Source organism: Perognathus longimembris, chromosome 4, assembly GCF_023159225.1.
Source record: "Perognathus longimembris pacificus isolate PPM17 chromosome 4, ASM2315922v1, whole genome shotgun sequence".
Lineage (NCBI taxonomy): Eukaryota > Metazoa > Chordata > Mammalia > Rodentia > Heteromyidae > Perognathus > Perognathus longimembris.
In genome coordinates, this window is record NC_063164.1 from 33155198 (window position 1) to 33168061 (window position 12864).

General features: G+C 42.1%; 1 protein-coding gene across 3 annotated transcripts in view; it reads left to right on the forward strand.

Annotated features, from left to right (window-relative positions):
• Window positions 1-12864, forward strand: part of Hecw2 (HECT, C2 and WW domain containing E3 ubiquitin protein ligase 2) — a 336885-nt gene that overhangs the window by 232268 nt on the left and 91753 nt on the right. For all 3 annotated transcript variants that reach the window (XM_048345051.1, XM_048345052.1, XM_048345053.1), the window contains 3 exons: window positions 387-1817; window positions 2430-2525; window positions 12417-12567. In XM_048345051.1, the coding sequence (XP_048201008.1) occupies window positions 387-1817; window positions 2430-2525; window positions 12417-12567 (1678 nt within the window). The remainder of the gene's footprint in view (window positions 1-386; window positions 1818-2429; window positions 2526-12416; window positions 12568-12864) is intronic.

Below are 12864 nucleotides of genomic sequence, written 5' to 3' on the forward strand. Positions count from 1 at the left end.
GTATAAATTCATAAACTCAGCTTGCATTTGGATAGGCTTGAATTTATGTCCTGTTCTGAAAAATGAAAGAGTAGATGAATGATTGCCTACTGAAAATTTCAAAGTAGACAGGAAAGCCAGACTTTAATGTTTCTGAGATTTATGCATGCATTTTAAAATGAGGTTGAAGAATTTCCAACTGTAGCTCCTATTTTACACCGTACTCTGAACTGGCTGGCAGGCTACTCATTTGATCGGGAGTCATGTATCTTACCAAGTCAATCATGGGTTCAAGTCTTCAGTGGGAAAGCTGCATTCTTTGAAGTAATTAATGGCAAAGCAATAGATCATGAAAACATCATTGGCTATTTCTAGTTCATTTTGTCTTACAAATGCTCTTCTCTCAGATGCGTCTCCAGAAGCCGTTGGCACGATCCTTGGAGTCAATACCTTGAACGGAGACCTCGGGAGCCCTTCGGATGACGAGGACTTGCCTGGGAGCCATCATGACAGCCCAGTGTGTGCAAACGGGCCTGTGTCTGAGGACAGCACTGCAGATGGCACGCCTAAGCATTCTTTCAGGACTAGCTCCACTCTGGAAATAGACACGGAGGACTTAACCTCTACTTCCTCAAGGACCTCACCCCCAAGAGGCCGTCAGGACTCACTCAACGACTATTTAGATGCTATTGAACACAATGGGCCTTCCAGGCCTGGAACAGTGACCTCCTCTGACAGGACCGTGGGAGCTTCTCCCAAACTGAGGAGTAGTTTTCCCACTGACACCAGACTCAATGCAATGCTCCACATAGACTCTGATGAGGAAGACCACGAGTTCCAGCAAGACTTGGGCTATCCATCTTCCTTGGAGGAGGAAGGAGGATTGATTATGTTCAGCAGGGCGCCCAGGACTGATGACGGGAGCCTCACATCGCAGACAAAGCCGGAGGACGACAACCCTGTTGAGAACGAGGATGCCTCCACACACGAAGCTGCTTCCTTGGAGGAGAAGCCAGAGAATCTTCCAGAGCTTTCAGATGCCTCCTTGCCCTCAGGCCCTGCCCCAGAGGAAAGTGAAACAGGCCCCCAGCCTCAGCCTGGTGCTGAGCATGGCAGCCCCGAATTGTGTGGCTCTCAAGAGGTAGATCAGCCAGCGAGTGGGGCAGACACGGGCACGTCAGACACATCAGGAGGAAGCCGAAGAGCCACCAGTGAGACTGAGTCCCTGGATCAGGGATCTGAGCCTTCCCAGGTGTCTTCCGAAACAGAACCCAGTGATGCTGCCAGGACAGAGAGTGTGAGCGAAGCCAGCACGAGACCTGAAGGAGAGAGTGATCTGGAAGGTGCTGATAGCTCCTGCAATGAGAGTGTGACCACACAGCTGTCTTCAGTGGAGACACGGTGCTCCTCTCTTGAAAGCGCACGTTTCCCAGAAACCCCAGCCTTTTCTTCTCAGGAAGAGGAAGATGGGGCATGTGTGGCAGAGGCCCCCAGCAGCTGTGCTGAGGAGGGCTCTCAAGATTCTCTATGTACTCCAGGTTCTTTACCTGTGGTGCAGGTGCCCAGTGGGGAGGAGGAAAGGCCAGGGGCAGACTCTGCTGTTGTGCCTGACCAGGAGGAGCTGGGGGAAGTGTGGCAGCGAAGGGGGAGCCTGGAGGGAGCTTCTGCTGCTGCAGCTGCCAATACTGATGCTGTGGATGGGGATACCGTTGCTGCTGCTGCTGTTGCTGCTGTTGCTGCTGTTGCTACCGAGACCCAGCCTCAAGATGAGGGTGATGCAGGGGATGCCCAAGGCACTTGTGAAGGGGCGACCGCCCAGGAGGAGGGTGCCACTGGAGGTAGGGTGTAGAAGGCAGCCTGGCTGTTGACTCAACTACAGCTTCTCAAAGAGAAGTCAAGTGGATATTTCCTCTGTGAAAATTACAATGCAGCTTGTATATGTAGGTGAATAGGGGAATATATAGGTGACTCCTTTGCCTGGGGGGGAGGGAGCAGGGCTAGCACTTAGCAAAATGAAGGGTAAAAGGTGGCATATATATATATATACATATATATATATTTATTTACTTATATATGCATATGCGGCCCTTTCCTGGAGGTGAGGTTAGGGAAACTGAAGACTTAAGGGACTCCCCTCCCACCTTTTGTACCATTCTCACCTAGGTGTTCTCTTCCTGTGTTTTGGGGAAATGCTGCTGAAAAGAACAAAGAGACTGATCTTAGGATGTGTGTTGCATGTCTGTGATTGTTCATTTTTGTTTGCTTTTTACTGAGACAAGATCTCGTTATGTATTCTGATTGGCCTGGCGCTTATAGGTAATCTCCTAATGACCATGCTCAGTTTCAGTATTTCTTACCTTTTTATAAAGACTATTTGGGCACTGAAAGGAAAACATTGAAAGGAAAAGTCAAGCCTGAGTAACTTTGTGTCTTTGTACCTTTAATGCTAGGTTCTCAAGCCAATGGCCACCAGCCCTTGCGTTCACTACCTTCAGTGCGCCAAGATGTCAGCCGGTACCAGAGAGTGGACGAGGCTCTCCCACCAAGTGAGCAGCTCTTAACTAAAGGGCACCCCTTGGTCACACTGGGCAATCCCATGGTCACACTAAGTCACACTAGGACGATCCCATGGTCCTAGAGAAAGGGATCTGGGGCTGTAATTGACTGAGTTCGGAAAACTACATCAGCTCTGTGCCACTGAGTGAGGGGAGGCGGAAGGGAAGTAAAGGGAGTGAGATCACCTGTGGAATGAACGCATAATCATGGGATAGACCCAGATGGTTAGGAATTGGGTGGGGCATCCAAATCGATAGGTAATTGGATGCATAAGAGAGTTTTTAAGCATTATGCCTAAGATGAGTCTGGATTTCATTCCATTAATAGACAAATTGGAACCATCTCAGAGAAACCTCACTGCCTTTCAGTTCCTGTCATTTTAGATCATTAAACACAAGGTTCTGTTTTGTTTTCCTCATACATATGCAGAGAAGTGTTCTTAATTTTAGAAAGTAGCCTACTTTTAAGTTAATGTTTCATTTCTTTGGCTTTGAAGAAACACTTAGCACTTACAGGACTGGTGGTTCAGGAAATAGCTCTATGACCACACTCAGAGGAATGAGTGTGCATGTCTCTTACAGCCTGCACACAGTTTACACTCTAGTTAAACTTCCGGAATCTCTTGCAGTAATGATGCAGTGAGGGCAACATTTTGATGAATAATTGCACCGGTCTGTAAATACTCCTTTTACAAAAATATCAAAAGGTGTATACATTTTTCCTTATGGCTTTCTCTTATTCATCCTCTCCACTGCTCAACTATCTTGCATGTGATCATGGAAAGAGATGGAGCCCTTAAACTCTCCATACTTCAAAAGGGGAGAGGGGGCTGGGGATATAGCCTAGTGGCAAGAGTGCCTGCCTCGGATACACGAGGCCCTAGGTTCGATTCCCCAGCACCACATAAACAGAAAACGGCCAGAAGCGGCGCTGTGGCAGAGTGCTAGCCTTGAGCGGGAAGAAGCCAGGACAGTGCTCAGGCCCTGAGTCCAAGCCCCAGGACTGGCCAAAAAAAAAAAAAAAGGGGGAGAGGGCATGCATTGCTGGCACTGAAATACTGAGTGGTGAGTTTTGGTGTGAGTTGACAAGAGCTGAATGGTGCTGTTACAGTTTGGCAACATCATTGGCAAGTATTTTGATGTTGTTATATAGTTCCTTCCCTTGTCCATGTACATAGATAAAGACTGCTATTCAGAAAAAAAAAACATGCATTTTCATCAGTGGACAAAAACAAACAAGAGATTAATTAATTAACATTGTACCATCTGAAGCAGGAGGAGGAGTGAGGGAGAGAAGCTTCCCTGTTCTTCACCCTGGGAAGAAAGATTCAAGCCAGGAAAGGGATAATGCTGGCAGATATTTGAGTATAATTGGATCCTTTGAATTAAGAACACCAAGCAAAAGTTCTAAGAGAAATTTATTTTACTTAAATAGATTAACAAGATAGTAAGTCTACGCTACTTACCGCTTTCTTGTATAGTTTTGACCAAGTGTGGTCTAAACAATATATTTTTAAACTATATATTTTTACTATCAGGGTGATATACAGAGGAGCTACAGTTACATATGTTAGGTAATGAGCACATTTCTTGTCACCTACTCTCTCATTTTTCTCCCACCTTCCCTTCTCCCCCACCCCCCAACATAACAACACAACATATTGTTTTGTAGGCATTGCTGTTGCATTGGGTCTCCTCTTCCCCTTTGGCTCACCATTTTAATATCCCCCTTCCCTTCCCTAATTCAGACAAAAATATTTACAATACCTAGAGTACCAAAATCAAATACAGTGACAACAGAGCTAAACCATAGGGAAGATCAACAGAAGAAAAAAGAAATAATTTCACATAGTATGTTGAAAATAACACCAGTGATAAACCACTTGTTTCCATATTTTGGAGATCATTTCTTTTAGCATCATCTTATGTGATCATATGCACATAGCTATTTTTGAAATATCAAAAACAATTAAAAATTGAATTCTGTTGTGTGCATTACACAGTGTAGTTAGGGTGCCAAGAAGCTGCCATTTAACCTGACACTCTCATCACCGTGTTTCAATCATTGTGGGATCAGATGAGTGTTTCTGTTTCTCTGCCCTTGATTTTGTGAAAATGTGCTTCCCCCAAAGTAAGATAAAGTTCCAGTTAATCTTCCAAGCCAAAAAGGTTGCATAGTGTGCTTCATGTATGTGACAAGGTGAAATTCTTTGAAAGGCAGCATGTCTTTTATGGAAGTTGATGGTGCTATGGGAAAATGAATCAAGCATCTACCATACGCATGACAAAGAACACAGAATAACGTCGTTTGGTGAGCAGTATCCATGCATCAGTAATTTCTGTGATGTAGCTGTATTGTGCTCTGTATGTTTCAAGTTGTGGATACAAAGCCCTACTGCATATACCGCACAGGTAAATGTGAGTCATTTTAGGGCACTGAACACTTTGTATCCTGAGCATTGTCAACTTTTCCTCAATGGCAGTCTCTGTGGAACCACATACCTGTGGTTCACAAGTGGGCTACTGTAATGGGAGTTTCCAGACAGAGGCAGAAAGTCTTGCTAGTGCATCAATACATGCACTCCTGGTCACGCCCAATGGCTGTAATATTTGTTGGATAGAATGTCGCTCCTCAGATTGCATTGAATAAGCACAAATACTTCATTGCTTAAGTTATGACCACTATTTGTGACATTTCTATGGATTTGTTTAGGCACTATTTAGACAGATAATCTTCTTAGGAGGAATTCACTTTAGTAAGTTAATATATCCCAAAGTAAAAGCAATTTAGTGGTATATCCTATGTAATGAGTGACTGATGGACAGAAAGATCTTAACATGTGCTTCCTCTTGTTCAGTGGTTTTCAGTGTTGGTGTCTTGTGTGAACCCATCAGGGACACTTGGAGCACACAGGCCAGCTTTCATCCTAACAATGTTTGCAAAATGTTGCTGGTGCTTCTGCTGCAGGGGACAGGAATGTCAAACACCTGGTAAAACAAAGAATCATCCCACCAGAGACCTGATAGTACGCCCACCAAGAAACTCGTCCCTATGCTAATTTACTTAATACTCAGTACATGACACTTTTGAAAAACATAACTGGAATATTTATATTTTGAAAACTCAAAAGTAAAAATATCTCTCTCAAGCTGAGATTAAACTCTCTCTCTCTCTCTCTCTCTCTCTCTCTCACACACACACACACACACACACACACACACACACACACATATTCCTGTTGTAGGAACTAGCAAATGTGAGGATTCAATGGTGATGGGCAGGTTGCAGATCAGGGATCTGAGCAGTAGGCTTACTTTGTGTGGTACCCCAACCCTCTCTTGTCTCATCTTCACAGTCTTTTAAATCCCTTGGCTACCCCTGGTGCCTCCCACCCCCATTCGCTCTCTGCTGTCACTTCTGACTGTGCCTCTGACATCTCAAATTTGTGTGTAGTGCTCTACACTTTAAAAGCACATTTATATACATTTTTGTTGTTATTGTTCTAATAATTTTGTGAGGTCTATCCAGGAGGTCATATCTGTAATTGACAGATTGATGCTTAGGAGCCTGATAATGTAGCTCTCTTCTTTTGTAGATAAAGCCCAGATCAATTCAGAAACGTTTAAGATCCCTTGCTAATAAAAGTTGAAACAGAGCTACTTACAATCCTTCTCGGGCATGAAGTGTGCTACTAAGTTTACAGGGAAAGGAGCAATGTGTGGGCAGAAGCATGGCAATTATGATGATTTGATTAGAGGACAAATGGGCTTGTATGCTATTGAGTTTGGAGGCTTCCCCCAAACTTCACTAATATTGCAGTACTTGCTAAACCCAATGAGGTTCACAAAATTCTTGGCTTTCTCTTCCTTTTTTTTTTGGCCAGTCCTGGGGCTTGGACTCAGGGCCTGAGCACTGTCCCTGGCTTCTTTTTGCTCAAGGCTAGCACTCTGCCACTTGAGCCACAGTGCTACTTCTGGCCATTTTCTATATATGTGGTGCTGGGGAATTGAACCCAGGGCCTCATGTATACGAGGGAAGCACTCTTGCCACTAGGCCATATCCCCAGCCCTGGCTTTCTCTTCTTATGAGATGGCTTTATGCTGCTGGACTCTTCCTGAGGAAGTTCACACTTCTGAGTGTATTTGCAGCCAATGCCTCTGAAAACCTCATCAGGGTAAGCTACTGAAGCTGTATCCTTTGGGCTTGGTAATCCTCAAATTTGATTCTTTCTTTTTTTCCTTCTCCTCATTATTGTTTTAGCTTATTTTCACCTTATAAAATATCTGTATATTAATAAATAGTAATAAAAATCCTGAGATATTTTGAAACCATAGGGGGTTCATCTGAGTAGTGTAATAGATTCAAATGTGAAATAACCACTGAGAAACCTTGTTGAACAATCAACATAGTTTTAAAAGTGGCAGGAATGTAAAGCAGGGTCCGTAAGAATATGAGAGGGGCGTTACTACTGGAAGGAGTGAGAGCAGAGAGCATAAGAGGGTGAATATGGTCAACATACTTTATGTAAATGAAAATAGAACAATGACACCTGTTGAAATTGTTAGGATGGGGAGTATTGGAAGGTGTTATTCTGTTCGAGGTACATTGTAACCAAATTTGGATATATTAAACAACCCATCTAACAGATGCTTTAAAAAAAAAGCAATTAAGAAGATCTAGAAGGCCTACTTTTCTGAATTCAGTTCTGTAGCAAGTCACCTGTTAATCGACATGTCAGGATAATAACACTTTCTGAGCATCTGTTTTGAACTCTTTATGTACAGCAGCTTTCCTTGTGTGTTTTCTGCTTGATCCTGTGTCATGTCTCTTCTCTCGGGATTGGGGAGACAATCTCGGAGTTTAGTGTGGACTGTTCAGCTGTAAGAGTGATCTACCTTTAGGTCCTCAGATCTCATTTTGCCTTAACTGTTAAAATGCACTTTGACTTTGTGGACCTCATGACTCTAACCACTGATGGAGGGATGTTGTGATAATCCATAGAAAAGAAGGAAGCCCCTGGCCTTAGAGGTGGCACATGGCATGTTGGGAGCCTTCCTAGAAAGTAGCTTGGGTTTGAAGAAGCAATGAGAACCTTAAGAATTAGCTATAAACTGGGCACTGGTGGCTCACACCTGTAATCCTAGGTATTCAGGAGGCTGAGATCTGAGGATTGCGGTTCAAAGCCAGTCTGAGCAAGAAAGTCTGTGAGACTCTTATCTCCAATTAACCACCAGAAAACCAGAAGTGGCACTGTGGCTCAAATGGTAGAGTGCTGGCCTTGAACCGAAGAGCTCAGGGACAGTACCTAGGCCCAAAGTTTAAGCCCCATGACCAAGAAAGAAAGGGATTGGCTCTATCTTCTCAAGGTCACCAGTTGTGTCAGCAACTAGTGGCAATTAGGGCCTGAAAACTGTGAGACCATGATTAGAATTGACAGCCTTAGTCTATTTAGCATTAAGAGAAGAATGGAAAGAATGATCAACCCACCCCTTCTGGTAAACAACTTTATTTTTCTTTCAGTGACTCCAAGATAATCATGACTTCGCCCATTGCTTCACTGAACAAAACAGAGAATTGTTATATTAGTGTTTTCTTTCCCCCAAATGATAATTTTCCTGGGACTGAGGATACATTCCAGATAAATGGTCTGGATTAACTGACTCTGATAGAACCCCAGGATTCTTGGCATATTGCTGGAACTTATTCTTATGTGATGGGTACAGCTGGGTAGGTCTGGAAGAACATGGAGATCATTCATTACATTTCTGTGGTTGTAGACTTTCATGATTAAAACAGCCTTCAAAAGGAAGGCCTAAAGGTAGACAGGGAATCTGACAGGTATAATTAATCTAAGAGTTTCTACTATGCTCAGGGGTAGGGGCACTTCTGTGGAGCTTACAATTAATATTGAGAAGGAAGTGATACTTTTAACCTAAAAGACTAACTTTCTTAAAAATTGACAAATGGGAAAAACTACACTGCTATGTGAACTTTTAAAACTTTTTCTTCAAATAAAGCAGCAGAAAGGAGCACATTCAGCCTACTGAATTCTTTCTGACCTAGCGCACACACATACAGCCAGCAGCTTAGACCTTCTTGTTGTGATCCCTGCCAGTCACTCACCACTGCTCCTGATGGAGAAAGGCCACCTAGCCTCCTAGCCTGGCCCCCCAAGTCACAGAGTTTACCACTTTACACAAATGAAATTACACTCCTTTGGGTGTTAAGATAACAAAAACAGCAACACTATTGCAAACACTGCAACCTCTCATTTACCACAAACCTTAACAATTTTTTCTCAAAAAATGCTTTGGGCTCATTATAACTTCTCTATGTTACATTTTGGTATAAAAATAAGCCATAATGATTGTATTTTTTTTCATAATGGACTTGTAAATTTACTTCCCAGTGTTCAGGAACTGACTTTTGAAAAACTAAATCCCTTATAATTTATTTAAGAATACATTTATAGACCCATTACCCTTTGCTTTAAATTCCTCAGTGCTGGTTTCTTTTGATGGTAGTTCATGCTGCTTAGTTGCTGATCTTCCTCCCAGCTGTAGTGCTCACTGAGATGTATTTACCTCTCATCACCAGCTGGGCGGTCTGTGGAGAGCTATGTTTAGGCTGAAGGGAATGAGAACGAAAGATGAGATAGAGGAATCATAAGTACAATCCTGCCTTCTTCTAATATACATTGAGTCCAAAAACTTTGAAAATCTTATCTGCCCTACCTGCTTCAATGCTCTGCCTAGAAGATCTGTGCTCTATGACTCTGGCCCTTTTACCAGTGTGTGTGTGTGTGTGTGTGTGTGTGTGTGTGTGTGTGTATTTGTGTTTATACTAATTGTGGGGCTTGAACTCAGGTCCTAGGTTCTGCCCCTAACCTTCTTTACTCAAGATGTGCTCTACCACTTCAGCCTCAGCTCTGATTCTGGCTTTTTTTAAATTTGCTGGCTATTTGGAGATAAAGCTAGCTATTTTTATATTTACAGCTCAAAGTATCCAAGATAGTACTTGTTCCTAGATTTCAGTGTATGGTACACAATCTGAAATTTAGTTTATTGTGAACCCAGCAGCTATTTTAAGTTCTTGCTAAGTTATATTAGTGTTCCTCAAATTTTGGTGTGCCTAGAAATATTCTTGGAAGATAAAAATAGACATGGATTTTGATAGTTTACTCCTGTAATCCTATGTACTTGAAAGGCAGAGATCAAGAGAACTGAAGTTGGAGATTAGACCAAACAAGAAAGTTGGTGAGGCCCCATGTCAATCAATATGAGTATTGTGGTATACGTCTCTCATCCTTGTTGTGCAGGAAGCTGAAACCAGCAAAAGCAAATTTTTCTTTATGACAACTTAATAGCAGCATCCATTTGGAGATATGCTATATGATAGGGATAATCTTTCATGTCATCCCTATTTGATAGAGATCATCTTTCAATGTCTCATGGTCTTAGAAAGCAAATTTTTGGTCCTGTTTTTTATTTTTCTTATTGCACTTCCAAATTTTTTAATGAACTACAAGTTTAAATTATGTTTAGCCTTTGTGGAAGGTGAATGTAAGAATCAATATTTTAAAAATATTATTCTGTTTCAATTGTTGATTTATTACATGCTGTGTGCCAGACATAGAAGTAAGTACATCTGGAGATCTTCCCTCTCAGCCTTCCTGATTTGCTATCATATAGCCATTCTGCATACATACATATCTCATTTAGTTATTTCAAAAAAGTTTCCAGCCTTGAGTATCTGGGTTTTTTATGGGGGGGGGGGGTGCATAGCTTCTTTTTTTCAGGAAGTGTAAAGTATATAAAAATTTGTTTTATTTCTTTGTTTAATGTGTTATTAGCCCCAAATTGTAGCATGTCAGAGAGAGAAAACTGATGGTGAACTTAATGGACCACATGAGTGGCTCAGCTCCTCCTAATCGCTCTGGGTCTCTCTTAAATACCATAACTTCAAAGCCAAAAGTTAGTGATCATTGTCTTGGAAGCCTAGCAATATTTTTTTTCTGTTTCCTTTAGTTGGTCTCTATTCTTTTTGTTGTGGCTCTCTGTTTATCTCTAACTGATCCATTTGCAAAGTGAGAACAACTATAAGCTTTCTCAGGGAAAGAATGGCCATTTGTTTTCTGGTGCATCTAGTTGGACATACAGTATGTGCTTAGATTATCCTGGCTTTATGGAGACAGAAATCAGAAAGGAATGATTAGTTCTCAAAATGTTTGAAAAGGGAAGTGAGCAAGAAGTAGAGAAAACCATGGAACAGATCCAAGGGTTGGGAAAATGGCTGCCAAACACATTGTCATGTACTTCCCACTTGTCAGTGTGGTAGAAGTTGAGCACAGGCCTTTCAGAAATGTCCTGGCTGGGGCTGGGAGTATGGCCTAGTGGCAAGAGTGCTTGCCTCCTACACATGAAGCTCTCAGTTCCATTCCCCAGCACCACATATATGGAAAACGGCCAGAGGGGGCGCTGTGGCTCAAGTGGCAGAGTGCTAGCCTTGAGCAAGAAGAGGCCAGGGACAGTGCTCAGGCCCTGAGTCCAAGGCCCAGGACTGGCAAAAAAAGAAAAAAAAAAAAAAGAAAAAAAGAAATGTCCATTATAAGTTATAATGTGCTGAGGTGAATGAAAGATGTCTTCACTCACTGAGCTGAAAGGTAGCTTTCAGTGCTGGTCTGATGTAGGCTGGGGTCTATCATGCAGGACTTTTCAACTCAACACCTAATTGAAGTAGTTGTTCTAGATCACATACAACAAATCAGAAAATGTATGCCTCCCTCTGGCTCTCCAGAATTAGACTGTGAGATCTTTTAGAGAAGACAGATGATCGAATGGTGAGTTTGGGGATGATTAAACTGCTCAGGATAAAAGTGCTCATTATATCTTTTTAATTAAAAAAATCATACATACAGAAAGGTGAAGTTATAAAGACCTTTCCTGATTAAAGGATAGGTCTCTTCTACTTTCATGTTGTCTGTATAAATTACTCTTTCCAAACTGCAGTAAGTTCCCAAAATTTGCCTCTTGAAAAGAACTGCGCCTGCTCTGATCTGAATAAGAAGATAACTACCTAGGTAATCAGAGCAGTGTGATGTCTTGCTTTGAAGAGAGTCTGCTCTCTGTTTTAACTAAACAAGTTCACACACACACACACACACACACACACACACACACGCTAATGCCATCGCTTAAATGTCTTCAATTATGTTTTGCCTTATGGAGAAGGATGCAACTGATTGACAAGTGATTTAATAATCTTTTTAAATCTTATATTTATTGGAAGTTTGCATGGAAGAAACTGTCTTTGCTCTGAAAATGCATTCACTTTTGGGAAAGCTCAAAATGAAGTATGCAGATAATGATACAGTTTGATTGTTGGGCTCACATTAATTAGCTAGTTTTCTTCTGAAGACTGAATTTACTACAGTAGTGTGTGACTTGATACATGGAAATTTCTAGCTATGAGTCTTTCATCTAAGTTTAAAAAAAAAGCAGTGAAAAATCATGTTTTGATGAAACTATGCATCAATAGCTACTTTAATGTGAATATTGAGCGTATCATGATACGATTGCATGTATCTTTGAAACTGCTGCTCATATAGGTAAAGTAAGGATTTGGGGCCGACTTAGAAAGATTCTCCATACTTAGAGATATTCTAAAAGATTAGTATCAGACACACAGGATAGACTTAATAAGTAGTAACAACAGTTTGTAAAGTGGGCTGGGAAGAAGTGTCAGACTACATGGTGAGGTATGTGTTATTAGCCCCAAATTATAGCATGTCAGAGAGAGAAAACTGGTGCTGAACTTAATGGACCACATGAGTGCCCTCAGCTCCTCCTCCTAATCGCTCTGGGTCCCTCATTGATGTTTAGACTGGGAGGCGCGCATTGACAGCCACGGCCGCATCTTCTATGTGGATCATGTCAACAGAACCACCACCTGGCAGCGGCCCACAGCTCCCCCGGCTCCCCAGGTGTTGCAGAGATCGAACTCCATACAGCAAATGGAGCAGCTGAACCGGCGGTGAGCATGGGCATTTTTGTTGTTGTTGTTTGCTTGCGATGATTGGTCTCTCTTGGGGTTGGGCTTCTATGTAGCACAAAGTGGAAGCCTCTGCCATCTTGGGAATTCCTGTCATTAAGTTGCCGTAGTCATCTCTTTTGATACGCAGACTTCAGTGTGATCCTTTTGGTAAAACAAAACCACACACATAGCTGTGCTTGTAAACTAGAGAGGTAATACATGATGGTGACCCTTCAGCTAATTTAAGTGGAGTGGAACATGAGCATGTATCATTTGAAGCTAGATTTCTAATTATGA